Source organism: Spermophilus citellus (assembly GCF_964194105.1).
Source record: "Spermophilus citellus genome assembly, chromosome: 3".
In the NCBI taxonomy this organism is placed as follows: Eukaryota; Metazoa; Chordata; class Mammalia; order Rodentia; family Sciuridae; genus Spermophilus; species Spermophilus citellus.
The window spans coordinates 10,490,570-10,518,042 of record NC_138184.1 but is presented as its reverse complement, the minus strand read 5'-3'; the positions used below and the strand labels follow the sequence as shown (position 1 = coordinate 10,518,042).

The following is a 27,473-nucleotide window of genomic DNA, read 5'->3' as shown; positions in this document are numbered from 1 at the left end:
TGTAGTCCTCACACCTCACAAGAGGAACTGGGTTCCAACAGGGGCTGGAGAGGGGGTGGCCCACGTTCAAAGGATAGAGCTGCAGTACTGACCCTGGGGGAGACGCTGTCCGAGGGCTGGACGCACATTAACTCCCTTGGTCCTCAGCCAGACAGATTAGGGACCGTTGTCACCCCATTCTCAGATGGAGTAACTGAGGTTCCTAACGGTGCACGTGCAGAGGCTGGGTGTGGCTCAGTGGCAGAAGGCTCTGGGTTCCATCCCCAGCACAGAGAGAGGAGAGTCTAGCGACTTAGCCAGGCACTTGGTGAGAGTGGCAGCCAGGACTGGGCCCTCAGCTGACCCAGCCCCTTGCAGCACTGGACTGTCCCTACAAAGCCGTCCCCCAGCCCTGGCCCTGCCGAGGACCAGGACTTCCTCTGGGATCACAGCGGCTGTGGCCACACTCTAGGGAGCTGTGGCTTGGCAGCTGCCCCAGAGGCTGCTGGTGCCGGGGAGGCAGTCAGCATCTGTTGCGCCCACACTGCAGGTGGGGCCGACAAGCAGCAGATGGACGCAGAGCTGAGGAAGGAGATGATGGCCATCTGGCCAAACCTGTCCCAGAAGACGCTGGACCTGCTGGTCACACCTCACAAATGTAAGAGCCGAGCCCACCCGGGGCCGGGACCCCCAGCACAGTGGGGGCGGGAGCCAGGAGGGGCAGGCGGCACCTGAGCTCTCCTGTGCCCCCAGCCACGGACCTGACGGTGGGGAAGATCTACGCAGCCATGATGATCATGGAGTATTACCGGCAAAGCAAGGCCAAGAAGCTGCAGGCCATGCGCGAGGAGCAGGTACCGGCGTCCATCGCCCTGGGGACACCCAAGCTGGAAGACAGGGGCTGGCTTGTTACCATGGGAACCAACCAGAACTAGGGCAGGTCACTGCCAAGCAGGGCCATCTCAAGGAAATGCAGCCTGGACGATTTGTCCCCTCCACCAGCACTTGCTGAAGGTCACTGGGTGTTGGGTGCTGTCCCCAGTGCTCGGGTCATCGGTCACCGGGGGGTTGCAGATGGGAGCAGAACAGACCAGATTCCTGCCCTCAGAGAGCAGCCATTCTAGGTGGGGACCCACCAACAGCAGCAAGTGACTAAGCACATCTCATGGTGGCAAATAATGAGGGCCATGGCGCCCTGCAGACCTGAAGAGGGGAGAAGAGGGGAGCGGTGTTGGAGCTGCGCAGGTGGGGCATGGAGACCGGAAGGCAGGGAGGGAGGACGACAGGAGCAGGCTGGTACCCAGGGAACAGCGTCCTCGGCAGAGGGAAGAGACAGTGCAAAGGCTGAGGCTGGAGGACGAGGAGGACGGAGAGGGGCAGAGGACGGTGAGCCAGGGGGACATTGGGCTGGAGTCACAGGGCAGAGCTCAGAGATGGAGGGGACACTCAGTTTTATCCCAACTGAGAGGGGAGCTGGAAGGGTCCTGCACAGTGGAGGGGCCAGGTCTAGCCCATGGACACCCTCCGGGCACTAAGGTGGGGGAGCCGGGAGGGCTGGGGTGCTCCAGGTGCCAGGTGCCAGGCAGAGGCCAGGGCGGGGCCGACTGGGGAGTGGAGGAGTCCAGGTGGATCAGACCTGAGTGACTGATCAGCAGGCCCAGGGTTCCATCCCCAACACTGCAAAAAAGTGGTGGGGGACTTCTGGAGTGTCGCAGGGTGGGGTCTAAGCACCCCCTCCAAAGCCTCCCCCTGCTCTGCTCAGCCCAGCCTCGCCCACAGCCTGAGCCTCCGTTCCCCTCCTTCGTCCCCACCCCGTCCCTGCCCCTGTGCACACATGCTGCTCTCTACCCCCCAGAACCGGACCCCTCTCATGTTCCAGCGCATGGAGCCCCCGTCCCCGTCACAGGAGGGGGGACCCGGCCAGAATGCCCTCCCCTCCACCCAGCTGGACCCCGGAGTCAGCCTGTGAGTGTGGGTCTGGCCAGAGTGGGAGGGGCAGTGAGGTGCCAGCGCCCAGGCAGAACCCCTGAGTTCCCTGCCCACCTGCCTCTGTGTCCCCCACAGGATGGCTCATGAAGGCGGCATCAAGGAGAGTCCGTCCTGGGTGACGCAGCGGGCCCAGGAGATGTTCCAGAAGACGGGCACGTGGAGCCCAGAGCGAGGACCCCCGGCCGACCTGCCCAACAGTCAGCCCAGCTCTCAGGTGCCCCTGCCCCCAAGGGTCCCAGTTCGATGGCGCCTGCAGCAGGCACCCCCCACAGACACCGAGCCTTCCCTGAGGCCCCGTGTCAGGCCCCGGGGCTAACCAGGCCCTGCCCTCTGCCCCGCAGTCGGTGGAGATGCGCGAGATGGGCACCGATGGCTACTCGGACAGCGAGCATTACCTCCCCATGGAAGGCCAGGCCCGCGCCGCCTCCATGCCCCGCCTCCCGGCCGAGAACCAGGTGAGGGCTTTCACCGCCCCAGCGGGGCCACCGCACCGCACCGTGCGGGCAGCCCCCTCCTGCAGCCCCCATGCTGGCCTCACCGGGAGCCCCTGACAGGCCTGGCCCTTGGCCCCCCTGGTGGAGCCAGCAAGGGGAGGGCCCTCGGGTGAGCTTGGTGGCCACGGCCAGTGGTTCTCCTCTGCCCTGCTGGGGACAGAGAGGGAGGGGCTGCGGCCGGGAGAGCTGCCCTCCGGAAGCCATGGCCCAGGGGGCACCGCCCTGCTCGGAGCCGGCCCTGTGCTGGCAGGATCCAAGTTCAAGGCCGCCCTGGGCCTCTGAAAACCTGAGGGAGGGCCGCGGTGCAGCGCGGGGTGGAGCTGTGGGCTCAGTCCCCGACGACAAGCCCAGGCCACTACCGGGCTGGGCGTGGCCCGCGTGCAGCCGCCTGGCCCCGCACACGCCCTGGGTTCCCTTCCAGCACTGGGGAAAACCCAGCACGTGCACCCCGAAATTCCACGCACCTCACACACACGCACCTCACACACGCACCTACGCGTGCGCACCTCACACACCCTCACCTCACACGCACACCTCATACACTCCCACTTCACGCACCAGCACCTCACGCACACCTCATACACGCGCACCCTTCACGAGCGCAACTAACACGCGCAACTCACGCACACGCACCTTACACATGCACCTCACGCACGTGCACCTCACACCTGACACCTGCATACCTCATGCACCTCACTTCACACCTGCGCACCCCACGTACCCACCCCTCACACGCGCACCCACGAACACGCACCTCACACGCGCGCCTCACGCACCCGCCCTTCACGCACGCAACTCTCACACACGCACCTTATGCACCTCAAGCACCCACACCTCACGCACGTGCACCTCACACCTCCACCTCACACCTGCGCACCTCACACACCCACCCCTCACATACCCACTCATGCACGTGCACCTCACGCACCCTCACACCTCACGCACATGCACCTTACATACCTCATGCACCCGCACCTCACGTGCACGCACCTTTCATGCACACCTCACACCCGCACCTCATACACCCCACATGCGTGCACACCAGCACACTCACTTGTGCGTGGCGTGTGCCGGGCACGCACACTCGTGGGTCTGGCACGGGCGGTCCTGGGAGGCAGAGCTGGGGGTGTGGGCAGCTGCGGGCGTGTCCCTGTCGGGTCTCCGTGCGGCTGCGGGGCAGCGTGTGCCTGCTGCGTGTGTCTGCGTGGCCGTTTGCCCCGTGGCTGGGCCCACTCGCGGGGAGGCAGGAGGGACCATCCCACCGCCCTCCCGAGGAGGGCAGAGGCCAGCAGCATGGCGGGCTGCCTGCAGGCTTTCCAAGTGCGGCTGGAGTGCAGGGCAGCGCCCCTGGCGGCTGCGGGGCGGGAGCTGCGGGTGGCGGGCGGCATGTCTGGCTGGGGAGCTTCGGTGCTGTGCTGTGGCTGTCTGCACCTGGCGCAGGCTGCGCTGTGCCTAGCGGGGCCAGGGTGGCCCGAGGGCCTGGCCTCTGGTGGCTGTGAGGCTGGGTGCGAGGCCCTGTGCTGCATGTGGCTGCCCGGTCCCTGGACTGGGACGCGGCTACTGGGCCCCAGAGAAGACCGGGCGGGGCAGCTGGGGCCCCCCTGGAAGCTGGGGGCCTCCCCGGGAGCCAGGGCCAGGGCACTGCATGGGCAGGGGCCTGTGGCCAGCCGCCCCCTCTGTTGGTGTCGTGCCTCTGCCATGTGTCTGTGTGTCTGTCTCCTCTGTACCTGCTGGGGACAGCCAGTGGCCTGCTCACCAGGACCTGACCCCCTCCCCACACCTCTCCATGCTCCACCCTCCACCCCCTCCTCCCTGCCTTTTATATTTATTTTCTTCTTTCTGTTCTTTCTGTGTGCACCATCCCGTGGGGCTGTGACAGAGGAGAAGGGGCCGGCCACGTGGGAATGACCTCAGTGTATGTACGCCCTGCGGCCCCAGCTGGGCTCCGGCCCCTCTTCCTCCCCAGCCCCTGGGGCACTCCCCATCTCTGGCCGCCTGGCCCCACCTTTCTTTGCAGACCACACCCTCCCCCATGGAGCCCTCTCCTCATGTGTGTGTCCTGTGTGTGCGGGGCCATCCCCCCACTCCCCTTGTCACAGCCCCCCCCCCGCCTCTCTCTGGGGGTCGTCCTCCAGCTCCACCGTGGACCCCAGCCCTGCAGTCTGAGTCCTTCACAGCCCCCGCCTATGGCAGGGTGTCCAGCAGCAAGCAGGCGGGTCCTGCGTGAGGGTGGGGTCCACGCCATGTCCCTGCCGCTGTCTTCCGCCGGCCACAGAGAATCACAGGCCCTGCACGGGTCAGCGCTTGACCCAGGGGTGTAGCGAGTGAGGCCAAGGATGGGCGTCCACAGGGCCTCGAGTGCCAGGGCAGCCCCTAGCCTGGACCTGGGCAGCTGGCGCCAGGGCCAAGGGGTCAGAAGATAGCGGCCCCTGGGCCAGCGAGGTGCTGAGCTGAGCTGGGCCGGGGGAACCTGGCTCCTCTCCGTCCCTGGAGGGCAGGTGGCAGCCAGGGCAGGTGTGGACCTGCAGCCCAGGGCTCCCAGGCTTGCACCCTGTAGGGGGACAGTGCTTCCCTTCGTCCACCTGCCCACCCTGGCTGGGCCCCCAGGGCTGTGGGTCCTGAGAATCAGTGGCGCGGTGAGGGGCCAGTGGACCTGGAAAAAGGACAGAGGAGTTCCCAGGGCTCCACTCTCACCGCACCTAGCCAGCCTGTGTCCAGGACCCTAGCGCACCCCTGGACCCACTCCCCAGATGGCCACACCCCAGTCTCAGATGGCCCTGCACCAGCCAGGCTGCCAGGACGGGGCGGGAAAGGATGGCACTTCTCAGTGCTGGCCTCTGACTCCAGCCCACGGCCTGTCCCCCAACCCCAGACCATCTCCGACACCAGCCCCATGAAGCGCTCAGCATCGGTGCTGGGCCCCAAGGCTCGGCGCCTGGACGACTACTCCCTGGAGAGGGTCCCCCCAGAGGAGAACCAGCGGCACCACCAGCGCCGCCGGGACCGTGGCCACCGCGCCTCTGAGCGCTCCCTGGGCCGCTACACGGACGTGGACACAGGTGGGCTGCCGCAGGAACTCCACGGGGCGGGAGGAGGAGGTGGAGAGGGACAAGACTGGACAGGGGACAGGTGCCGCTGCAAAGAGTGCAGGGACCGGAATCGGAACCGGCCTTGGCTGTCACCAGGCCTCTCTCTAGGGCCCCTGGACCCCGGCTGGGCTCCTGTGTGCACACCCTGCCATGCCCCAAGGCTACCTGTGGTCTGTCCTTCTGTGTTCCCGGCCCAGGCTTGGGAACCGACCTGAGCATGACCACCCAATCCGGGGACCTGCCTTCCAAAGAGCGGGACCAGGAACGGGGCCGACCCAAGGACCGGAAGCATCGGCAACACCACCACCACCACCACCACCACCACCCCCCGCCCCCCGACAAGGAGCGCTATGCCCAGGAGCGGCCGGACCACGGTCGGGCCAGGGCGCGGGACCAGCGCTGGTCCCGCTCGCCCAGCGAGGGCCGAGAGCACATGGCGCACCGGCAGGTGGGTGTGGCACGCGGCAACCGCAGGCGGGGACCGGCCCCCCAGCCACACCTGCAGGCGGCCCCCCACCCACGGCCACCCGGGCAGGTCCCGATCCCGGTGGCGGCCCCGACCCGCACACGCTGCCTCCTGGAGCCCAGGGCCCCGGGCGGGGGTGGCCCTGCGCCCTGACCCGGCTCCCTCGCCCACCCCGCCGCTCCCTCCTTGGTTGCTGGCGCGTAGGCGCCCAGGACCCGCGCGGTCGGTCCCCGCGTCCCGCCCGCGCTGCCCCCGCCTCCCGCTTTCCTTTAACCCGGCTTCCCTTTTTGTTTCGATTATGATTTCTGTCCTATGGACGCCTGTGAGTAATTTTTGAAACTTCTGCTATTTTAACCCCGAAACTTACAAAACTCCATCTCTCATTTCTCTTCTCACTTTGTTGTGTTGGTTTTGACCCCCCTCCTGTCTCCCCCTCCCTGTGGCTGTGGCTTTTCTCCTTTTTTTCCATTCGGATGTCCTGTGTCCCCTCCTCCTCCCGGACCCTCTCCTGTCCCGTTCGGTTTCCGTTGCCCTCCCCCCCTCCTGTGTCTCCTCCCGTCTCCTCCTGGTTGATTTTGTTGTATCTTTTTTTTTGATTTCCTTTGTTTCAATTTTCGTGTAGGGCAGTAGTTCGGTCAGTGGAAGCCCAGCCCCCTCAACATCTGGTACCAGCACTCCACGGCGGGGCCGCCGCCAGCTCCCCCAGACCCCCTCCACTCCCCGGCCACACGTGTCCTATTCCCCCGTGATCCGTAAGGCCGGCGCCCCGGGCCCCCCGCAGCAGCAGCAGCAGCAGCAGGCGGTGGCCAGGCCGGGCCGGGCGGCCACCAGCGGCCCTCGGAGGTACCCGGGCCCCGCCGCCGAGCCGCTGGCCGGGGAGCGGCCGGCCACTGGGGGCCACGGCAGCAGCCGCTCCCCCGGGATGGAGCGGCGAGCTCCGGGCCCTGCCAGGAGCGAGTCCCCCAGGGCCTGTCGCCACGGAGGGTCCCGGTGGCCGACGTCGGGTCCGCACATGTCCGAGGGACCCCCGGGTCCCCGGCACCACGGCTACTACCGGGGCTCTGACTACGACGAGGCCGATGGCCCGGGCGGCGGCGGCATCGGCGAGGAGGCCATGGCCGGGCCCTACGACGCGCCACCCCTCCCACGACACACGTCCTCGGGCGCCGCCGGGCGATCGCCCAGGACTCCCCGGGCCCACGGCCCCGCCTGCGCCTCGCCTTCCCGCCACGGCCGGAGACTCCCCAACGGCTACTACCCGGTCCACGGGGTGGCCAGGCCCCGAGGGCCGGGCTCCCGGAAAGGCCTGCACGAGCCCTACAGCGAGAGCGACGACGATTGGTGCTAAGTCCGGGCGAGGTGGCCCCTCACCCGCCCGGCGCCCCCACGCACCCCACGCACACACCCCGCCGGGAGGAGCCGCCCGGCCGGGCCGCCTCGCGCCAACTGCCCAGCGCCGCGGGCCCAGAGGACCCGCCCGACGGAGGACCCCAGCCTCGGGGCCAGGGCTGGGCCGCGAGGGGGTCCCACAAACCCCTCGGCCAGAAAAGACCCTCCCGGGCATCGACGGCCCCCCAGCCCTGACCTCCCCCGGCCAGGGGCTCTGGGCGCGGCCGAAGACAGACCAACCACAGCCAAGGGATTCCAAACACTCAGCCCTTTTTGGAGAACTTTGGGGAAAACGGGAAAACAAAAACAAAATAACAACAACAACAACATTTTTAAAAGAAAAACGGGGAGAAAACAAATCGCTTCTATTGATGAGTTTTATCATCTCAATTGAATCCTTTCCCTGGTGATTGAATGCTGGTGGCTGCTGTGGCGAGGACACAAGGAAGGATGCGACCCCAGAGCCCCACGCAGACGGGACACATCACACTCCCTCAGCCACACACAGGAGTGCTTGCTGGTGATACCAAACCCTCCTATTACTGCCTGCAGAAGTCAATCTAAAGAAAAATAATAACAATAAACAATTTTAAAAAGGACAAAAAAAATTAATGATTGAGAAAAAGAAGCATTTTTTTCTGACATTTGGTCCTGCTTGAAATAACAAAAGAGAAAAAGACAAAACGGAAAAAAAAAAAAAACCCACCACCACAATTCCCTGGCTTCTTTTTTCCTTTTTTTCCTACCTTGTTTGAAAACCGTGGGCTTGGGACTGTGAATTATTGCATGACATTAAAAAGAAAAAAAATAATAAAAAAGTTGAATTCAAGGGCTTTCGGATTAGTGTGGTCTTTGTCCTTTGCCAAGTGCTGCCCAGGTCTCTTTGGGGGGTGTTGATGTCTGGAACAAGGGTTGCTTACCCAGAATGCACCAGGCCCTTGCCCTGGGGGTGGGGGTCACAGCTCAGGACCCACCCCTGGCCTGCACCAAGCCTCTGGCACCTCCCAACACCCCAGCAGTTGTCTCCGCAGGGCTCTGCCCCAGACTGTGGCTGAGGGCGTGGATTTTCCTGAGCAGTCCCTACATGATGGGCTGCCAGTGAGGACTTCAGAGGTCAATGTGGGGAGCAGCCCAGGGAGGGCAGGGCTGGGCCTGGCCAGCTCCAGGAAGACACATGAGTGAGAGCCAGGTGTGGTGGCACACAGCTGCGATCCCTGTTCCTCCGGAGGTTCAGGGCCAGCTTAGGCAACTTAACCCTAACCCTAACCCTAACTCCAGCTCAGCACCCCTGGGTTCCATCCCTAGTACTGGGACATATACAAAAGTAATCCAGTCTCCCTGCCCCAGGCACTGGACTAGGGATGGAACCCAGGGGTGCTCTACTCCTGAGCTACATCCCCAGCCCTTTTTATTTTTTATTTTGAAACAAACTCTTTGGGCTGAGGTTGTGGCTCAGTGGTAGAGCACTTGCGTAGCATGTGTGAGGCACTGGGTTCGATCCTCAGCACTACATATAAATAAATGAATAAAATAAAGGTCCATATATATAAAAAATATTTAAAAAAAAAAAAAGAAAAAAGAAACAAACTCTTGCTAATTTTCCCAAGCTGGCCTCAGACTTGAGACCCTCCTGCCTCAGCCTCCTGAGTTCCTGGGACTACAGGCTGCACCACCATAGTGGGCCATCATGTGGCCTTAGGGACACCCCTGGAAGGGTTGCAATGGCCGTCAGGACGGTGGGCCCCTTTGAGAACCGCTGTCCCCAGTAGTAGTGGCCATGGTGACACATTCTTTACTACCACCATCATTATCAAGCACGACAGCAAGTGTCTCCCCCAGATCCTGCTCCACCCCATACCTGGGGCGCAGGAGGCTACGGGCTCCAGTGGGGGCAGGCAGAGGGCTAAGACACAGCCCTGCAGGAAGCCGCCGGCCCCAGGAGAACCAGGGGGTTTTAACCTCCTCACAGAGCCGCCTGGCCAGTCCCCACCCCACAGGTTTCTGAGCCAGCAGCCTGGGCCTGGCAGCCTCTGACCAGGGCTCACCTTCCACGGTGCTGGGGCTGCATGTGTTCAGGGGCCGACATGGTGAGCAAGGGCCGGTGGATGTCCCTCCCTAGCCAGGACAGTCATCTGTCCTCCAAGGAATGGAGCCCAGGAGGAGCCTCCAAGACTCCTGAACCTGAAGGCCAAGTCTTCAGTTTAGTCCCCGAAAGCTGGACCCAGGTCTCCACAGCCTTCTCCCATCCCCCCAGTCCCTACCCTGAGGTGCATCACCTGGAAGATGAGGGGCAAAAGAAACGGGGGCACAGAAACCCAAGGCCCCGTTTCAGACATGTCCTCGGTCCCTATTTGCTAACTCTGCCAGCCTCAATGTCCCCTCTATGAAACGGAGACCCACCCTATGTCCAGGAGAAAAAACTCAGTCTACCCTTTTAGGTGCAGTAGTGAAGGGCTGTGAATTAAACTAACCAAAAAAGGGATGGACAGAAGAGAAGACACAGTCTTCATTAACACTTCCACAGAAAAACAAAACTCCAAGTGGTAGACAAGGGGCTTACACACCATCTTAACAAAGGAAGGTGGGCTTGGGCTTTGAGGGAGGGAGGTCGTGGGGAAGTAACTAGTAAAAACGGGAAGAGGGCAGCATGATGGCACGCACCCGCAAACCCAGCGACTGGGGAGGCTGAGGCAGGAGGGTAGCAAGTTTGAGGCCAGCCTGTCACAAAATAAAATAAAATAAATAGAAAATAGAAAAGGCTGGGGATGTGGCTCAGTGGTAAAGCATCCCTGGGTCCCATCCCCAGATCCAAAAATATGTATATTTTATTTATTTATTTATTTTTTAATATTTATTTTTTAGTTCTCGGAGGACACAACATCTTTGTTGGTGTGTGGTGCTGAGGATCGAACCCGGGCCGCACGCATGCCAGGCGAGCGCGCTACCGCTTGAGCCACATCCCCAGCCCAAAAATATGTATATTTTAAAGTAGGGAAATCTAATGGGGAGCTGCGGGTTTTTGAGACGGTGCAGGCTCACCCCTGGGCCAGCTCTCCGTCGCCAACACCGGGCCACTCTTTCTGGCAAGGAGCTAGGGGATACTCCACGAAGGGAAAGCTGTCACCTCATTGCTTCTTTTTATTTTATGTATTTATGTATTTATTTTTGTGGTGCTGGGGATTGAACCCAGGGCCTTGTGCCTTCGAGGCGAGCGCTCCACCAACTGAGCTACAACCCCAGCCCCTCAGTGCTTCTTTTTTTTTTTTTTAATATTTATTTTTTAGTTCTCGGCGGACACAACATCTTTGTTTGTATGTGGTGCTGAGGATCGAACCCGGGCCGCACGCATGCCAGGCGAGCGTGCTACCGCTTGAGCCACATCCCCAGCCCCCCTCAGTGCTTCTTTAAAAAAGAAAAAAAAATTATCATTTTCTTTTTTATGTCTTCTTCTTTTTGGTACCAGGGATTGAACTCCGAGGCACTCGACCACTGAGCCACATCCCAGCCCTACTGTCTATTTTACTTAGAGACAGGGTCTCACTGAGTTGCTTAGTGCCTCGGCAGTGCTGAGGCTGGCTTTGAACTCGCGATCCTCCTGCCTCAGCCTCCTGAGCTGCTGGGATGACAGGCGGGGGCCACCGGCCCAGGTTATATCCGTCTCTTGAAGGGAAACCGATGCCCAGCTCTCAGGCAGTCACCTCCCAGCTCTCTTGTGCTGCTGGAACAAAACACCTCATTCTGGGCAGAGAGCTGCCTCTGGCCACAGTGGTGGGGACCCAAGAGTCTGTCCCTAGCTCCTGCTCAGCTCTGGTCAGGCCTTGTGGCCCGTGGCATCACAGTGGCGGGAAGACATGCAAAAGAGACCACTTGGTGAGAGGGAGGCCAGAGACGGGGAAGGGGACCGTCCTGCCCTCTTATGACAACCCTCTCTTGCAGGAACTAGCTGGGTCCCCTGAGAACCGCACTATCTCTCCCAACAGTGACACCCCAATAGCCTAAGCACCCTCCACCAGCCCCACCCGCTCAAGAGCCACAGCTCTCCACATGGCCACCGCGGGAAGCCCGGCACAGGAGCTTCTGGCGAGTCCCAGCCTCGTCCCAAGGAGCTACCTCCTCAGCTCAAGACCACCCCGGTGGGAAAGCTGTCCCATACCTTCAGATGCCATCAAAGGATGACTGGCGGAGGGGCCAGAACAGGTGACATCGCTTGGCATGGAGTCTGGGGGCCGGGAGAGCCAGGTCTGTGTGGGGGACCAAGCAGAGCACCCCAGCTTCTGTGGGACCACTGGCCCCTCTGGAATTCGGGGCAGTGCTGGGATGAAAGTCTGATTTTAGGGAAGCAACCTGAGGGGGGGGGAGGGGGGAGGGGGAGGAGGACTGGACACCAGACAGGAGGCTGGGGTCCTTCCACTGTGCATTTGGAAAAGCCTCACCAGCCCAGCAGTCGTCTCCTTCGGGCATCGGGCATCGGGCATCGAAGCCTGAAGGATAAGACATTTAAGTTAAAAAAAAAAAAAAAAAAAGCCAGTCACAGTGGTGCATGCCTATTGTTCCCAGCTCCTCAGGAGGCTGAGGCAGGAGGACCACTTGAGCCCAGGAGTTCCAGAGCAGCCCAGGTAACATACCAAGACCTCATCTCCAGGGGGAAAAAAAAGAAAGAAAGAAAGAAATACTATATCAGTCAGTCCTCACTGGGGAGCCGGGCGCGGGGGTGCCCCCCTGTCATCCCAGCAGCTCGGGAGGCTGAGGCAGGAGGATCGCAGGCTCAAAGCAGCCTCAGCCAAATCGAGCTAAGCAACTCAGTGAGGCCCTGTCTCTAAGTAAAACACACAGTAGGGCTGGGATGGGGCTCCATGGGCGAGGGCCCCGAGTTCAATCCCTGGCACCAAAACAACAACAACAAAACCAGCCCGAGGCACAGAGAAAAGCCTATTTAGCTCCTGATTCCGGAAGTCCCAGTCCAAGGATGCTGTCATGTGGGGCCGTGGTGAGGGTGGCCCATCATGGTAGCAGGTTGGGGGACAGTCCAGTCACACCATGAGGCGGGATGCAAAATGAGGAGGAGAGAAGCGTCACAATCCCCTCTTGGACACTCCCGCAGTGACCCAGGACCTCCCACCAAGCCCCCTCCCAGAGGCCCGGCAGGGGAACCCGGGACCAAGCCTTTAACTCAGGGACCTTTGGGGACACTCATTCCAATCTCAGCAAATGGCGGAGTGTGGCTCAGTGACAGGGCACAGGGCCTGGGTCTCATCCCCAAAGAACAACATGAAATAATTAAAGAAGCCGAGTCCCTTGCAGGGCCTCGCAGGGTCGCGTATTGACCCACCACGGGCCATCGGCTGGGCATGGCAGAGCGCCCTCCCACCTACCCGAGGCCAGAGTCTGAAGGGGGGGGGCTGGCGTCCCCGGAGCCTCCAGGGACCCTCTATCCCGGGGCTGTCCTCCAGTTTCTGGAAGCTGCTGGCAATACTCGGGGCTCCCTGGGGAGGAGCTGCAACAGGTGCCTCCAGGAAGCGGCAAGGGATCTATGGACTGCGGCTGCAGAGCCTGGCCCTGGGCGTCCAGCTGCAGGGCCGGCGGTGCCTGGGGTCCCCACTGCAGCCCGGGGACTAGGCAGACCCTACCCGCCACCCAGTCACACCAGCGGCAAAGCAGTTGGAAAAGCTGAGAGGGACATGGCTCCCAGCCAGCCAGGTGTGACCCTGGTTCCGTCCCCTGCAGGAGCTGGCTTCACCCTGAGCATGCCCAGTGACCCTGTGAGGAGTCACCCATTCACCCCCGAAGTGGCCCAGCACGTGCTGAAGGTCAGGTGGGGACGTGCCGATGAGGAGTGTCCTTGGAGGGGACAGACACAGAAACTGCTGCCCGCCTGCCCACACCTTGAATCTGCGATGACAGTGCCATCTGTTAGACTCGACGCCCACACCCCATCTGGCCTTCTGTCCCTGCCACTCTGCCCTGCTGGGAATGGCGTCCCGTGCTCCTCCTTCGTCTCCTGGTCACACCAGGCCACCGCTCACCCCAGGAGCTGGCCAGGGCTCCAGGCCCCTCCCAGGGCTCTCACCACCTTGGTTGGCTCACGTCTGTCCACAAGGCCCTGCCAAGGGCCACCTGCCTTGGACCCACCCTTCTCCAGCTCTGAAGCATGTGAAGGACGTCCCCGTGCCCGGCCACCCCATGCGTCCTCCACAAGTCCCTCCAGTTGGCTTTCAGCTTGCTGGCTGTGGCTGTGCTCACCCCCGGGGGCCAGGCAGGGCAAGCCCAGGGCCCCACAGAGTGTGGAAGAATTCAGTATGGCACCGAACGCAGCTACACCAATGTGAGATGGCTTTTGTTAACTGGGGGAAAGTCTGAGGTTTTTATTTTGCTTTAGGTTTTTTGCGGCGCTGGGGAAACGGATCATGGCCAGAAACGGGGGGGGGGGGTTATTGTCTGTTTTTGAAGGGCATCCGGGCACCTTCTTTTCCAAAAGCTGCTTCTAAGTTCCAGAAACACCCTGGCCTATGAGAGATGGCTTCATAAAACCAATCAGGGCTGGGGCTGGGGCTCAGTGGCAGAGCACTCACCTGGCACATGCAAGGCCCTGGGTTCGACCCTCAGCACCACATAAAAATAAATAAATAAAATGAAGGTATTAAAAAAAATCAATCAATTGCCAGGCACGGCGGTACAAGCCTGTCAACCCAGGGGCTCAGGAGGCTGAGGCAGGAGGATGGTGAGTTCAAAGCAGCCTCAGCAACAGCGAGGCGCTAAGCAACTCAGTGAGACCCTGACTCGAAATAAAAAATAGGGCTGGGATGGGGCTCAGTGGCCGAGGGCCCCTGGGTTGAATCCCTGGCACCAAACAATCAATTGAGAGAGCTGATCCCAGAAGCAGACACCAGTGATCTCAGCAACTTGGGAAGCTGAGGCAGAAGAGCGCAAATTTGAGAACAGCCGGGCAATTTAATGAGATCTTAAAATTTAAAAATAATAGAAGTTTTAAGGGCTGGGGCTGGGGCTCAGCGGTAGAGGGTTTGCCTGGCAGGGCGCCTTGCCCAGAAAGCCCTGGATTCCATACTCATACCAGCAGCCACAACAAAATCAACCAACTGGACAATTAAATTAGACTCCAACCCCAAACTAAGACCCCAGCTTGGTTCAGGAGCTATCCTGAGCTCGGGCTCCCAGGAGGGCCCCAAGGCGGCGTTGGTGGACCTCAGGCCCCAGGAGGACAGGCAAGGCGCAGGCAGGCCGACAGTGCCACCTAGAGGCAGGACGGCGAACAGCCAAGGGCGAGTCGGCTCTGCAACCACCTTGCCGCAGCACCAGAGCATTCTCCCAAGAAGGGGCACCAGATGACCTTAGGGCACCCTAAGGTCATCTCAGTTCTCAGCTCCAAGGACAGAAATGTGACCAGTGGGGACATCATGGACATAGATTCCTGGCCTCGCACATGTGAGGTACTGGGTTCCATCCTCAGCAACACATAAAAATAAAATAAAGAGGGGCTGGGGATGTGGCTCAAGCGGTAGCGCGCTCGCCTGGCATGCGTGCGGCCCGGGTTCGATCCTCAGCACCACATACCAACAAAGATGTTGTGTCCACCGAGAACTAAAAAATAAATGTTAATAAATCTCTCTCTCTCTCTCTCTCTTTAAATAAATAAAATCAATTTATTCTTTAAAAAAAAAGATATTGTGTCCACCTACAACAAAAAAATATTAAAAAATAAAAGAAGAAGAAGAAGAAGTAGTAGTATAAGCAGTAGTAGTAGTAGTAGTAGTAGTTTGGGCCTGGGTGTGGTTCAGTGGTAGCATTTGTCTAATGAGTGGGAGACCTTGGGTTCAGTACCCAGTGTGTGTGTGGGGGGGCACTTTCTAATGATTGGATCTACTCAGAAGAAAGCAGATGGCTGAAGAGACCCAAACCTCCATGAGCTGGAAGAAGTTGGGAGTGGAGGACCCTGTGGGCCTCTGATTTCTGTCTCCATTTTTTCTCAGGAAGAGGCCAATGCAGGTAGGAGACCAGAAGAGAAGGTGGAGAGGGACCCAGGGAGTGGAGGATGGGGGTAGCAGAGGTAGAGGAATGGGGGGGCACCATCAGATCAGAAAACTAGGAGTCAGACACAGTTCGTTATTTGTTGTTGTTTTTTTTTTTTAAGAGAGAGTGAGAGAGGGAGAGAGAGAGGAGAGAGAGAGAATTTTTAATATTTATTTTTTTTAGTTCTCGGCGGACACAACATCTTTGTTGGTATGTGGTGCTGAGGATCGAACCCGGGCCGCACGCATGCCAGGCGAGTGCGCTACCGCCCACAGTTCGTTATTTGCACAAGGTCACACAGAGTAAAAAAAATAAATAAATAAAGTAGATCTTGACTCCCCCCTAGGTCCGTGTCACTCCAATCAACCTTGCTGCTCCCCGGAGGTGAGGACATGCCCAGCTGGCTGAGACTTAGTTACCTCCGGTCCCATCTGTCCCCACCTTCACATCAGACACCCATTTCTGGTTCTCAGGTCCCTTTACCCTAAACCTGCCCCCAGGTACCATTTTCCTGCCAACCGGGACCCCTGGGATTGCAGGCCACCGAATCACAATGGATTGAGTATAACAGTCTCCGGGTCCTTGAGCTGCAGTGGTCAAGGGCTCAACGTGGCTCAGTGGTGGAGCACTTGTCTAGCATGTGCAAGCCCCGGGTTCAATACCCTGAGTGGGGTTGGGGGAGGTTCAAGGTCCTTTAAGGTATTGCAACTCTGCTCCACCCCCACTCCCAGCTGGCCAAGAAGAGCAAGTTCCACGGCCTCCCCAACTGAGCCACAAATCCAAAGTCTAAGCCTGGACACGTGGCACATGACGGCAGGCCAGATTCCGGAGTCTGAGGAAGGAAGATCTGAGTCTGAGGCCAGCCCAGGTAACCGGGAGACCCTGTCTCACAAAGTAAAGGGGCCCAGGGTACAGTGCTTGCTTAGCATGCCTGAGGCCTTGGGTTCAATCTCTGGTACAATAAGCATAAATATATAAATGAATTTTCAAAAATAAATACGAGGGCTGGGGTTGGGGCTCAGTGGTAGAGCACTTGCCTCTCATGTGTGAGGCACTGGGTTCGATCCCCAGCACCCCATTAAGTAAACAAAATAAAGGTATTGTGTCCATCTACAACAACAATAAAAACAACAATAAAAAAGAAGACTTAAAAGGAGTAAATAAATACGAGTAGGAGTCATCCATCATTTTGCTTTTCTTTCTTTCTTTCTTTCTTTTAATTTCAGTGCTGGAGATAGAATTCAGGGCTTTGTACATGAGAGGTGTTCTACCTGGGCCACACTCATAGCCCTCCATCAGGAAACGTTTGTATGCCTGGGTGCCACCCGTCACTGAATGTGAACACAGTGCCACCCAACAAAGCACATGACAATGATGTAAAATCAGGACATAACTGTATACCCAATACTGAAGCACATGACAGCGATGTGAAAATCGGGAAGGAGGAGGAGGGTGCCTCAGAATCCCAAAGAAGTTACCAGGCTACAGAGACCTCTGCATGTACCAGTTGGCTCTGTAACATACCTGAGAATAGGTCAGATGTAAAGAAAAGAGATTTATGGAATTCACAGTTGTAAGGGCTGAAAGTCCAAGATAGTACAACCCACCAAGCTGATCCCTGGCAAGGACCCTCCTGACTATAGCATCACAACAGAGGGAGGACTGGGGTGGATTACACTTAAAATCTTATTGCAAGACAGGAAGCCAGAGATGGGGAGGAACAAGCTAGGCCCCTGGGCTTACGCAGCGCTGCCGCAGTCTTGGCTGGGCACAAAATCACGAGCCACTCACAGCTTTGTAGATTCAAACAGCAATTCTTTATTCCCGAACTCACACCGGCCTCTACACACGTTCTGGGGAAATCCCAGTTCTGCCGCACAATTCACGTCCCAAATACTTTCTCAATTCCACGAGAACTCAACGGGAACTCAGGCAGCAGGATAGGCCCTATTCCCAGCAGCAATAACCTTAAACCTGGAACTGCCTTAAATCCAGATTGTCCTAAACCGGGAATGCCCTACACCCAAATTATCCTAAACGGGGATACTTCCTAAAACCTGCAGGATACACCCTAAACCTGGATCCACCCTCGTCCTTGAGCAGGGTCACCTTTCTCAAACACACATGCAATGTCACAGCGAATTTCCAAGGCAAGTTCATTTAACATGGGGTACGCTGGCAAGGAAATTTCGATGCGTCATTCCTACTTGGCAATGGCCCTCAGCACAGCGCTGTGTTTTAGGTAGGTCTGTAGGTCCCCCAGTGGAACTATAAGAGGCAGAGACCAAGGGGGTGCAGTGGCACACCCCTCTAACCCCAGTGACTCAGGAGGCTGAGACAGAAGGATCGCAAGTTCAAAGCCAGCTTCAGCAACTTCACAAGGCCCTAAGCAGCTCAGCAAAATAAAACAAAAAGGACTGGGGATGTGGCTCAGTGGTTAAGCCTGGGTTCAATCCCCAGTAACAATAGAAAATAAAAAAGGCCAACCCAGGGGGAGGTCCTTATGTCAACTCCCCCCCTTTTTTAAATCCTTTTTGTGGTACCGTAGAGTGAACCCAGGGAAACTCGACCACTGAGGACAACCCCAGTGCTTATGAACTTTTATTTTAAGACAGGTCTTGCTATATTGTCCAGGATGGCTTCAAACTTGAGATCGTCCTGCCTCAGCCTCCCAAGCCACTGGGATTGGAGTAGTTTGCCACCACGCCCAGCTAGGAAACCCTGTTTCATAACAAACCTTTCTCAGAACTAACAGAACCCAGCAGAATCTCCCAACCCTGGGGGACACCCTCCAACCATATCCACCTCTTAGGACCTAAGGACCGCCTACCGACTCCACCTCTTAGGACCTAAGGACCGCCCACTGACTCCACCTCTTAGGCCCTAAGGACCGCCCACTGACTCCACCTCTTAGGCCCTAAGGACCGCCCACTGACTCCACCTCTTAGGCCCTAAGGACCGCCCACCGACTCTACCTCTTAGGTCCTAAGGACCGCCCACGACCCTACCCCTTTAAGGCCCCACTTCTCCTTCACTTCGTCACAGCAGGGACCAAGCTTTCAAAGCAGGCAGCCCTGGGGGACACCCTCCAACCATATCCAAAGCTCAGCACAGCAGAAATTCAGGGAGCCCTCACTGGCCTGCCTTCCCACCGGTACCCTTGAGTAGAGAGGGTCCCCTTTGGGGCTTCTCCTCTTCCCTGGCTCAGGAATGGAGGAAGCACCCTGGAAGAAGACCCCAGCCTCTCTCTCTGGGAGGACACTGCCACACCTTGCTTTGACTCCGTCATCGTGATGAAGGACCAAAAGTGGAGGCGAGAAAGTAACCTTTAAATATGGCCCAGCGGCCAAGCATGGTGACCTGCACCTGTAGTCCCAGGGACTCAGGAGGCTGCGGCCAGAGGATGGCTTGAGCCCAGGAGTTCAAGGCCAGCCTGGGGAACATAGTACATCTCATCTCAAGAAAATAGTGTGCGTGCATGCCTGTGCACGTGTGCGTGCGCGCGTGTGACAATGTATGTTATTTATCTCAGCACCTCATGCGCATGCATTTGGAGCCAATGGAAGCCTGCGGGTGCCCTTGACCCCCCCAGCCTCTACCCGCAGCCTCCTCTTTGCTGTCTTTGCGCTTTCCTGTAGGCCTCGGACAGCACAGAGACCTAGGCTTTTTGTAAATATGAAATATAAAAAGAACGGTGGGGTGGGGTGGCGCCGGCTGGTTGGGAGATGCCACCCCCGTGGTGCCCGCAGCGCAGCGAACGCCCCCTTCACATGTCCGCCTGTGCGCAGGCGCGCGGAGAGCCACTTCGGGGCTAAGGAGGCCGGCCAGCTGGGGGCCCGCCAAGCATGATGTGGTCACAAGGCTTCCCTCCCTGGCCCCGGAAGTGACAAACGCGGGTCACGCCTGCCCAGGAGCGCACCTCTTGGTGGTGACATGACTGCCTGCATATGGGGCTCTGGATGCTGGCCCCTCCAAGGGCTGCAGGCCACTTGCCCTCCCTGACCCTGCAGACACGGGCTGTGGATGTAGCCATGGGTCATCTGAGCCTCCAGTCCCTGTTTCAGCCCTGTCTGCAGCTGGCCAGGTGGCCATACTTCTGCCCAAGGAACCCACCTCTCCATGGCCATTTCTCTGCTTCCTAAGACCCTTCCTCCCCCATCGGGTGTCCAGCCAGCCCGCAGGCTCCCTGCTGATGCACTCAGCCAAGCTGCAGCCCTTTAAGAGTCCCCCAGCACCCCCAGAGCCACCAGAGGCATCCACTTCCTGCCTCCCAGGTGACCACACTCTCTCTGTTCCCACACCTGCCACCTCCTGCTGTTTTAACTTTATCCTGGGGGCAGTGGGGAGCCACGGAAGGCTCAAGAGAGCTGGTATGCCCAGACTTCATTGTAAAAGCTCACTGGCTTAGAGTCAGAAAGAAGAAAGGGGTTACTGGGGGCAGTGAGTTGATGTTTAATCATGCAGCGTTTCCATCTGGGTGATGAAGGTGTTTGGAGATGGGTGGTGGCCACCTTAGCACAACTGTTCTTAATGCGGCGGAACCGGGCACCTAAAAACAGCTGAAATGGTGAGTTTTCTGTGGTGTGTGTTTCAACACACACACACAACACACTAAAAGGCTCATTGGCTAAGGTGGAAGCAACCCAAGTGTCCATCAACTGATGAATGGATAAACAAACTCTGGTCTGCCCGCACAATGGGGTATTATTCAGCCTTAAAAGGAATGAGGCACTGATCCATGCGACGGCGGGACGAACCTCAAAAGCATTATTCGGAGTGAAAGAAGCCAGACATGAAAGACCACATAATGGATGATTCCATTGATATGAAGCATCCAAAATAGGTAGATGCTTAGAGACGGACGGGTGGGGATGAATGGGGGTTGCCAGGGGTGGGGGAGGGGCAGTGCCGTGTCCCTGGCTATTGGGGACAGAGTTGCAGTTTTGCAAGATGCAAGGAGTTCTGGAGATGGGTGGTGGTGATGGTTAATGCAGCAAAGGGGATGCAGGAATTGTTCATTTTTAAATTGTTGATTTTGGAGGGCAAAGGTCGCAGTTCTGCAGCACAGCACTTGCCTAAGGTGGGAAGCCCTGGGTTCAATTGTCAGCAAGGCAAAAAAAAAAAAAAAAAAAAAAGAGAGAGAGTCTCAGAAATCCTGGGATCAAGGGTCAAGGGATGCATCCTACTGTGTCAGCCTCCAGATTATGGGCATGTGGCACCACACCCAGCAAAAAGCCACTGGATAGATTTAGCAAGTCCTGTGTTAGATGGTTTCGACACCACTCTGGCCAACATCTGCCTCTTTTAATGTTGTATCAAGGTTAAGGAATCTGGGAGGATTTTCTCATTTCTCCCAACCACAATGGAGGCTGAGGCAGGAGGATCGCAAGTTTGAGGCCAGCCTCAGCAACTTAGCAAGACCCTAAGCAACTTAGTGAGACCCTGTCTCAACATAAAAAGAGCTGAGGATGTGACAGTGGTTAAGTGCCCCTGGGTTCAATCCCCTGTACCAATTTTTAAAAATTAGTGTGTGTGTTCCCACGCGCGCATGTGAGACGCTGGGGCCTCGCCTGTGCTGGGCAGGTGCTCTACACTGAGCCACACCTCCAGCCTCTGTGTCTAATTTATGAACTAAATTTTACCATAGGTATGTAAATATGGGCAAAATGCGGTGTATTTGGGGCTTGGTCCCATCCACAGTCCACGCATCCCCTGGGGGTCGTGGGACATATTCTATGGATAAGGGGGACCACTGCCTAGGACGGAACCGAGTGTCCTGCTCTGCTCTCTCCCAGCCTGCCTACAGTCAGTTAAGGAAGAGAGGACAGCCTGGGGACCCATGGTCCTGCATGGGGAGCTGGGCGCAATGGCACATGCCTCTTGTCCCAGCCACTTGGGAGGCTGGATGATCACCTGAACTCAGGTGGGTCCTGGCAGGCTTGTGAGACCTCGTCTCAAAAAAGAGAGAGAAAACAAGGGCGCTGGGCAGGCAGCAGGAGTGAAGCCGGTCCACAGTTAGCCCCTCTCAGGAGCATCCTGAGGGACAGCGGGCTGGGCAGGGGACCACGGTCTTGTGTGTGCTGAGCACAGGCTGCGTGCCAGCACCTCGAGCCAGTTGTCCATTTTGCTTGGAGGAAGAAATGGCCAGAAGTCTTCTCCCTCCTGGCCGGATAACCCAGGACTCAGAAGAAACATGGCTGGAGCATTGGTGATGAGGAACCCGCCAGATTGTATGTGGAGAGATCTCTAAACGGTGTCCGGGGAAATGATATTTGGGTCCCAGGAAAATCATGGCTCACCAATGGGTGACATATCAGAGGAGGGTTTTATTTATTTATTTTTATTTTTTTGGAGACTCCAACAAGGGAACTCCTGATCCTCTTTTTTTTTTTTTAAGAGAGAGAGAGAGAGAGAGAGAGAGAGAATTTTTTTTTTAATATTTATTATTTTTTAGTTCTCGGTGGACATAACATCTTTGTTGGTATGTGGTGCTGAGGATCGAACCCGGGCCGCACGCATGCCAGGCGAGCGCGCTACTGCTTGAGCCACATCCCCAGCCCAGGAGGGTTTTATTTTTATTTTGTTATTTGTATGGGGGGGGACGGGACATTGAACCCAGGGGTGCTCAACTTCAGAGCACATCCCCAGCCCTTGATTTTTCACTTTGAGATAGGGACTCCTCAGGTTGCACAGGCTGGCCTTGAACTTGCAATCCTCCTGCCCCAGCCTCCAGCTCACTAGGATTACAGATGAGCACCATCGTGCCTGCAGAGGTGGATTTCAATCAAGTGGACAGGATGATCTGGTTTGGACAGACAACTCAGCCTCTCTCCCCAGCCGCCCTCCTGCTGCCCACAAGGGTGGTCACCATTAGCCATTTGGCCTGTGTTCTCGCACTCTGGTCTGACCACCATCCAGACAGCTCAGGATTTCTGAGTGGTTCCAGTGTGCACACCGGGGACAGGCTCCTCCCCATATCCCAGAGGCCCCTCCAGCCGCTGTGTCTCAGATAGGAAGCTCTGGGCCCTGCTGGAGGCCAGGAAAGACCTGGCAGCCTCTTCCCACGGAGCATCCTTACAGCTTCTGACCGCCTGGAACAAAGCTTGGGAACTTGCTTTAAAAAAAGAAAATGAGGTAAAATTCACATATATAAATATCCACATAGCATACGATTTGCATAACATTTGCATAACAATACCATATGATCTCACTTACATATGGAATCTAAAAAAGTCAAATTCATAGAAATAGTATCTGAAGCTGGGGGTGGAGGGAATGGGGACATGTTGGCCAAAGGACCCAGAATTTTCAGGCAGGAGGAATAAGTTCAAGAACTCTACTGCACATCAGGGTGACAACAGTTAACAACAGTGTATTGTAGGTGGCCCACACCTGTAATCCCAGCAACTCAGGAGGCTGAGGCAGGAGGATCAAAAGTTTGAAGTAGGGGCTGGGGGATGTGGCTCAAGCGGTAGCGCCCTCGCCTGGCATGCGTGCGGCCGGGGTTCGATCCTCAGCACCACATACAAAGATGTTGTGTCAGCCAATAACTAAAAAATAAATATTAAAAAAAATTTTAAAAAAAAGTTTGAAGTAAGTCTCAGCAATTTAGGGAGACCAGGTCTCAAAATCAAAAAGGCTTAGGTGTAGCTCAGTGTGTGTGCTGGGGAGGAACCGACCGATGGACACCACTGAGCCCCAGCCCCTCTGATATTTTATTTAAAGATAGGGTCTCGCTGAATAGCTGAGGAGCTGCTAAATTGCTGAGGCTGGCTTTGAACTCGCGATCCTCCTGCCTCAGCCTCCAGAGCTGCTGGGATGACAGGCTAGGGCCCCCGGGCCCACAGGCTGGGCGAGTGCTCTCCCCTGAGCTCCAGCCCCAGCCTCCTCGGGTGTGTCTTGCGCGGGGGACTCCTGCGCCACCGCACACCTGGACGGTAGCAGGCGCACGGGCTCAGGGTCCAGCCTCCCTCCGGGAGCGAAGGTGACGGCTCTCGGCGGCCTCCCTCTCCCTCGCCATTTCCGGCCTCCCCGCTGGCGACGGCGGAAAGGCGGAGGCCGGGAGGGTCCCGCACCCCACTCCCGCCGGCAGCCGGGTGAGTCACGCTTCCCGCCGCTCGGGTGGCCCTGGAGGGCGGCAGGCGGCCCTCGCCCACTCCGCCTCCGGGGCTCCTCCCGCCCACGGCCCCGGCTCACGCCCCGGTGCCGCCCAGTAAACCCGAGGCGGGGCCGCGGCTCCCCACGCCCTCCCGCTTCTGGGCACCAGGAAGGAGGGAGAAGACAAGCAGACTCCACCCGCCGGAGGCTGCCCCGCACCCCTCTCCCCGGGCACCAGGGCTGTGCCTGGCCTTGCTGGCCACTCCCCAGGTGCCTGAACCTGCCAGTCACCTCCGCCACCAACACCGGAGCCCTGCCCAGGCTCCGAAAGCCCTGGGAAAGCCGGCTTGCCTGTGATCCCAGAGCCCGGGAGGCTGAGACCGGAGGATTGCAAGTTCTAGGTCAACCTTGGAATTTCGGAGGCCTAAGCAACTTGGCGAGACCCCGTCTCAAAGTAAATAAACAAAAAGGGCTGGGGATGTGGGTCATTGGATCTACCCAGGGTTCAATCCGTGAGAGAGGGAGTCAGGGAGTGGGGGGCAAAGAAAGACAGGCAGGGTTACCTCTGAGCTGGCACAAGTGTGGTGAAGCAGGACACCCACCTCAGCTTCCAGCAACATCGGGAGACACCTTGGGTTGTCACAGTGGTGGCTAAAGTTGGACTTGCAGTTTGAGGCCAGGAAAACTGCCCCCCCCCCCCCGCCCACACTGGGGATGGAATCCAGACTTGGCACTCCCCTGGTCCCGCACTCTACCCCTGAGCTGCAACCCAGCCCTCTTTTTTTCTTTCTTTTTTTTTTTCTGGGTACCAGGGGTTGAAATCAGGGGCACTCAACCACTGAGCCCCATCCCCAGCCCTCTTTTGTATTTTATTTACAGACAGAGTCCCACTGAGTTGCTTAGCAGCCTCGCAGTTGCTGAGGCTGGCTTTGGACTCGCAATCCTCCTGCCTCAGCCTCCTGAGCCACTGGGATTACAACATGTGCCACCATGCCTGGGTCCCCAGCCCTTTTTAATTTTTCTTTTGAGACAAGGTCAAAGTTCTCCAGGCTGGCCTCAAACTTGCGATTCTCCTGCCTCAGCCTCCAGAGTCACTGGGATTACAAGTGTGCACCACCACGGCCCGCTATTACTGTCATTCATAATCCCTCAGGCAAGGGGGCTGGGGGACTGAGTGGTACAGCATGTGTTGGGCCCTGGGTTCCATCCCCAGCACCACCACCAACACTCTCTTTCTCTCTCTCTCTCACACACACACACACACACACTTGTTAAATAATTAAATCTCAGGCTCCCAGACCCATGGATCCAAGTTCAAATCTGGCTCTTATCAGCTGAACTTGGACCAGGGTCGCAGCACCCTTCAACTCGGGCTTCTCAGTGGCTCAACTGCTTGTCTGGGCTGGGGAGGAAGTGAGCTTCTGAGCTCACAGTGGTGACACACGCCCCAGGAAATGCTGAGCGACCACAAACTGAGCAGAAAAATCCCAGTGACTGAACTTGGAAGTGGCCCAGCCTGGAAGGGGCAGTAAGCAGCTACATCATCCCTTTCTGGGTGCCAGTGACGTCACTATGCCACGGCAGGGTGCACTAGGGTCAATAGGAGTTGGAGGGGTTATGGGAGGAAGTGGCATTGACATCAGCAGGAGGGAGAGTGGCCTCCATTATGCCCACATGGGTTGGCCTGGCTGCCAGAGGTCTGGGGGCAGTGGTTGGCAGAAGGGACATCAGGAGCACCCACTCTAGCTGAGCCTCTGTCCCGTTTTCCCCAGAATTTACTGACAGCTGCAGAAGGGCAGCCACGGGAAGCAGGGAGTCAGGGCCAGGGTTATCCCAGGCCTCGCCACCTGCAGCCACCTGAGTGGGGGGCGGAGCTTCCCAGGAGCCCCCTGTGGTGTGTGAGTGGCCTGGGGACACACTGGGCTAGACGCAGTGGCTTAGGTGTGGGGGAGGCCAAGCCTGCTCACCCAGTCTGACCGGAAACACGAGCTCAAATTTGTGATACCAGGCCAGGGGGGTGGATCATGGCTCCAGCCTTCCCAGCTTCAGGGACGGGGCGGGCGGCAGAGTCACAGTGGAACTGCTGAGGGGCAGGGTTGTGTGTGCCCCCCCCCCCAGGGAGGGCTGGAGGTTCATGAGAAGAAGGGACAAGTCCAAGAAGGGAAGGGACCAGGGCGGGGGCCTCAAGCAATGACGCTTTTTCTCACAAGGTTCACAGGGAGCCAGGTGCAGAGGTGCAGCCTGACATCCCAGTGACCCAGGAGGCTGAGGAAGGAGGACCACCAGTCGGGAGGCCAGCCTGGGTAACGTAGTGAGACCCGGTCTCAAAATCAAAAGGGCCGGTGGTGTGGCTCAGTGGTTAAGCATCCCTTGGTTCAGTCCCCAGGACCAAATACACAGAAAAACTTTTACATGACACAGACTTCAGAATGATGAGTGAAGACCCAGGAAAGCAGTTTATTCGCAGGCCTTGGGCTGGGGAAGAAAGAAGAGTGGTGCACACCTATAATTCAAGCCGCTCAGGAGGCCGAGGATCGCGAGTTCAAAGCCAGGCTCAGCAATTTGCCAAGGCCCTAAGCAACTTAGGGAGACACCCTGTCTCTAAGTAAAATATTTTTTAAAGGGCTGGGGGCGTAGCTGGGTGGTTAAGAGCCCCTGGCTTCAACCCCTGGTACCCCCCCCAAAAAAAAAAAAAAAAAACAAAGGAGGCAGGATAGCAGTGTGCCAACGCGACTGGACAAAAAGAGGACAGGGTGCAGACATCTCTGTGCAGCTCTCTTCCTCTGGGACCTGGGGCAGGACCCTCGGCAATGGGGGTCTCCGAGGGAGAATGGGTTGAGTTTGCCTCTTGATTGAGTAGCTGCGGATGGAGCGCAGGGCCCCAGGGACGCTAGACAGCCCCGCCGCGGCGCTCACCCCAGCCCAGGAGAAGGAAGGGCGCTCATTCCAGGTTCCAGGTTCCGTTCCGTGGCTGGCGTTAGGGGAGAGGAGTTCTGGTTCCTGGGACCCGCTGGGGGTGAGGAATTCTGAGTCCTGTGACTCACTCGGGTGAAGGGCTAGAGAGAGGCTGGGGTGTGGTGGCTCATGCCTGCAATTCCAGTCTGGGGCTGGGGACGGGGACCGCAGGGCAGGAGCAGGGCAGGGCAGGAGCCTGGCTTCCGAGCCCTCCCAGTGTCCTCCAGTCCCAAGAGCTCAGCATGCCAAGGAGTGCCATATTTGGGGGGATCAAGTTCTGAGTCCCAACGTAAGAGGGAAACTGAGAATGTGAGGGTGTTTGCAAATGCGGAAGTGCCCGGGACCGCTCCCCTCCCCCACCAGCAGAGCAAAGCACAGCCCCGAGGTGAAGGCTGCGGGCCAGGGTGGGGCTCAGCGAGGAGTCCTCGCCTAGCGACGAGGGGCCCTGGGTTTCATCCCCAACACACAAAGAGAAGAAAAGAAAAAAGAATTCAGAGCTGAAAGAAAGCTGCGCTATGCCCTTCTGAACTGGCTTCAGGGCCACCACCCTCCCAGGGGACTTCCTCCTCCCCAACAGGACAGCACTGTTGAAAATTCCAGTAGCTGTTTATAAGGCAGCGTCTGCAGGGATTTGGCGGGCACCTGGGGGACGCCAGGAATGTTCGCTGCTCCTCCCCACACTGCCCCAAGGGGGGACAGGGCCCCAGGAGCTCCTTGTCCACCCCAGGCTAACCTGAGTCTGAGAGCTGCCGCCGGCAGGGACTTGGCGGTGAGGAATGGCAGGGTCACTTCAGCCTTTCTGGAAGAGCAGGACATAGACAGGGCCAGGAGAGAAGAGCGGGGCCTCAGGTGAGGCTGTGGGCAGGGTGGCAGCCGGGGCTCAGCGGCTGGATGAAGCCCAAGCCCCTAGGGCCTCTGACACGCTGTCCTGGGGTCCTCCAGACAGGCCCTCCCCTCCCTCAGGTCTAAAGGGCGAAGGGATGAGCCATT

The 27,473-nt window shown here is 58.1% G+C and overlaps 1 protein-coding gene and 1 long non-coding RNA gene across 4 annotated transcripts in view; one reads left to right on the top strand and one right to left on the bottom strand.

The window, feature by feature from the left end:
* The window catches only part of LOC308644214 (voltage-dependent P/Q-type calcium channel subunit alpha-1A-like), a 21,740-nt gene extending 13,703 nt beyond the window's left edge, over positions 1–8,037 (top strand). Inside the window, exons 9-17 of one of the 2 annotated variants that reach the window (XM_081285056.1) lie at positions 530–637; positions 733–833; positions 1,835–1,944; positions 2,044–2,182; positions 2,310–2,423; positions 4,342–4,377; positions 5,335–5,521; positions 5,749–5,999; positions 6,640–8,037. In XM_081285056.1, coding sequence (XP_081141182.1) covers positions 530–637; positions 733–833; positions 1,835–1,944; positions 2,044–2,182; positions 2,310–2,423; positions 4,342–4,377; positions 5,335–5,521; positions 5,749–5,999; positions 6,640–7,365 — 1,772 coding nt within the window. In that variant the 3' untranslated portion in view covers positions 7,366–8,037. The remainder of the gene's footprint in view (positions 1–529; positions 638–732; positions 834–1,834; positions 1,945–2,043; positions 2,183–2,309; positions 2,424–4,341; positions 4,378–5,334; positions 5,522–5,748; positions 6,000–6,639) is intronic. The other variant, XM_081285057.1, reaches the window with a different exon arrangement.
* Positions 7,900–27,473, bottom strand: LOC308644215. Of its 2 annotated transcripts, none has more exons than XR_014020923.1 (3): positions 27,217–27,473; positions 9,452–9,587; positions 7,900–7,966 (listed from the first exon to the last, which is right to left on the bottom strand). It is a non-coding gene; the product is annotated as an uncharacterized lncRNA (long non-coding RNA). The 2 variants fall into 2 exon arrangements; XR_014020924.1 differs by lacking the exons at positions 7,900–7,966; positions 9,452–9,587 and adding exons at positions 22,112–22,545; positions 24,092–24,158.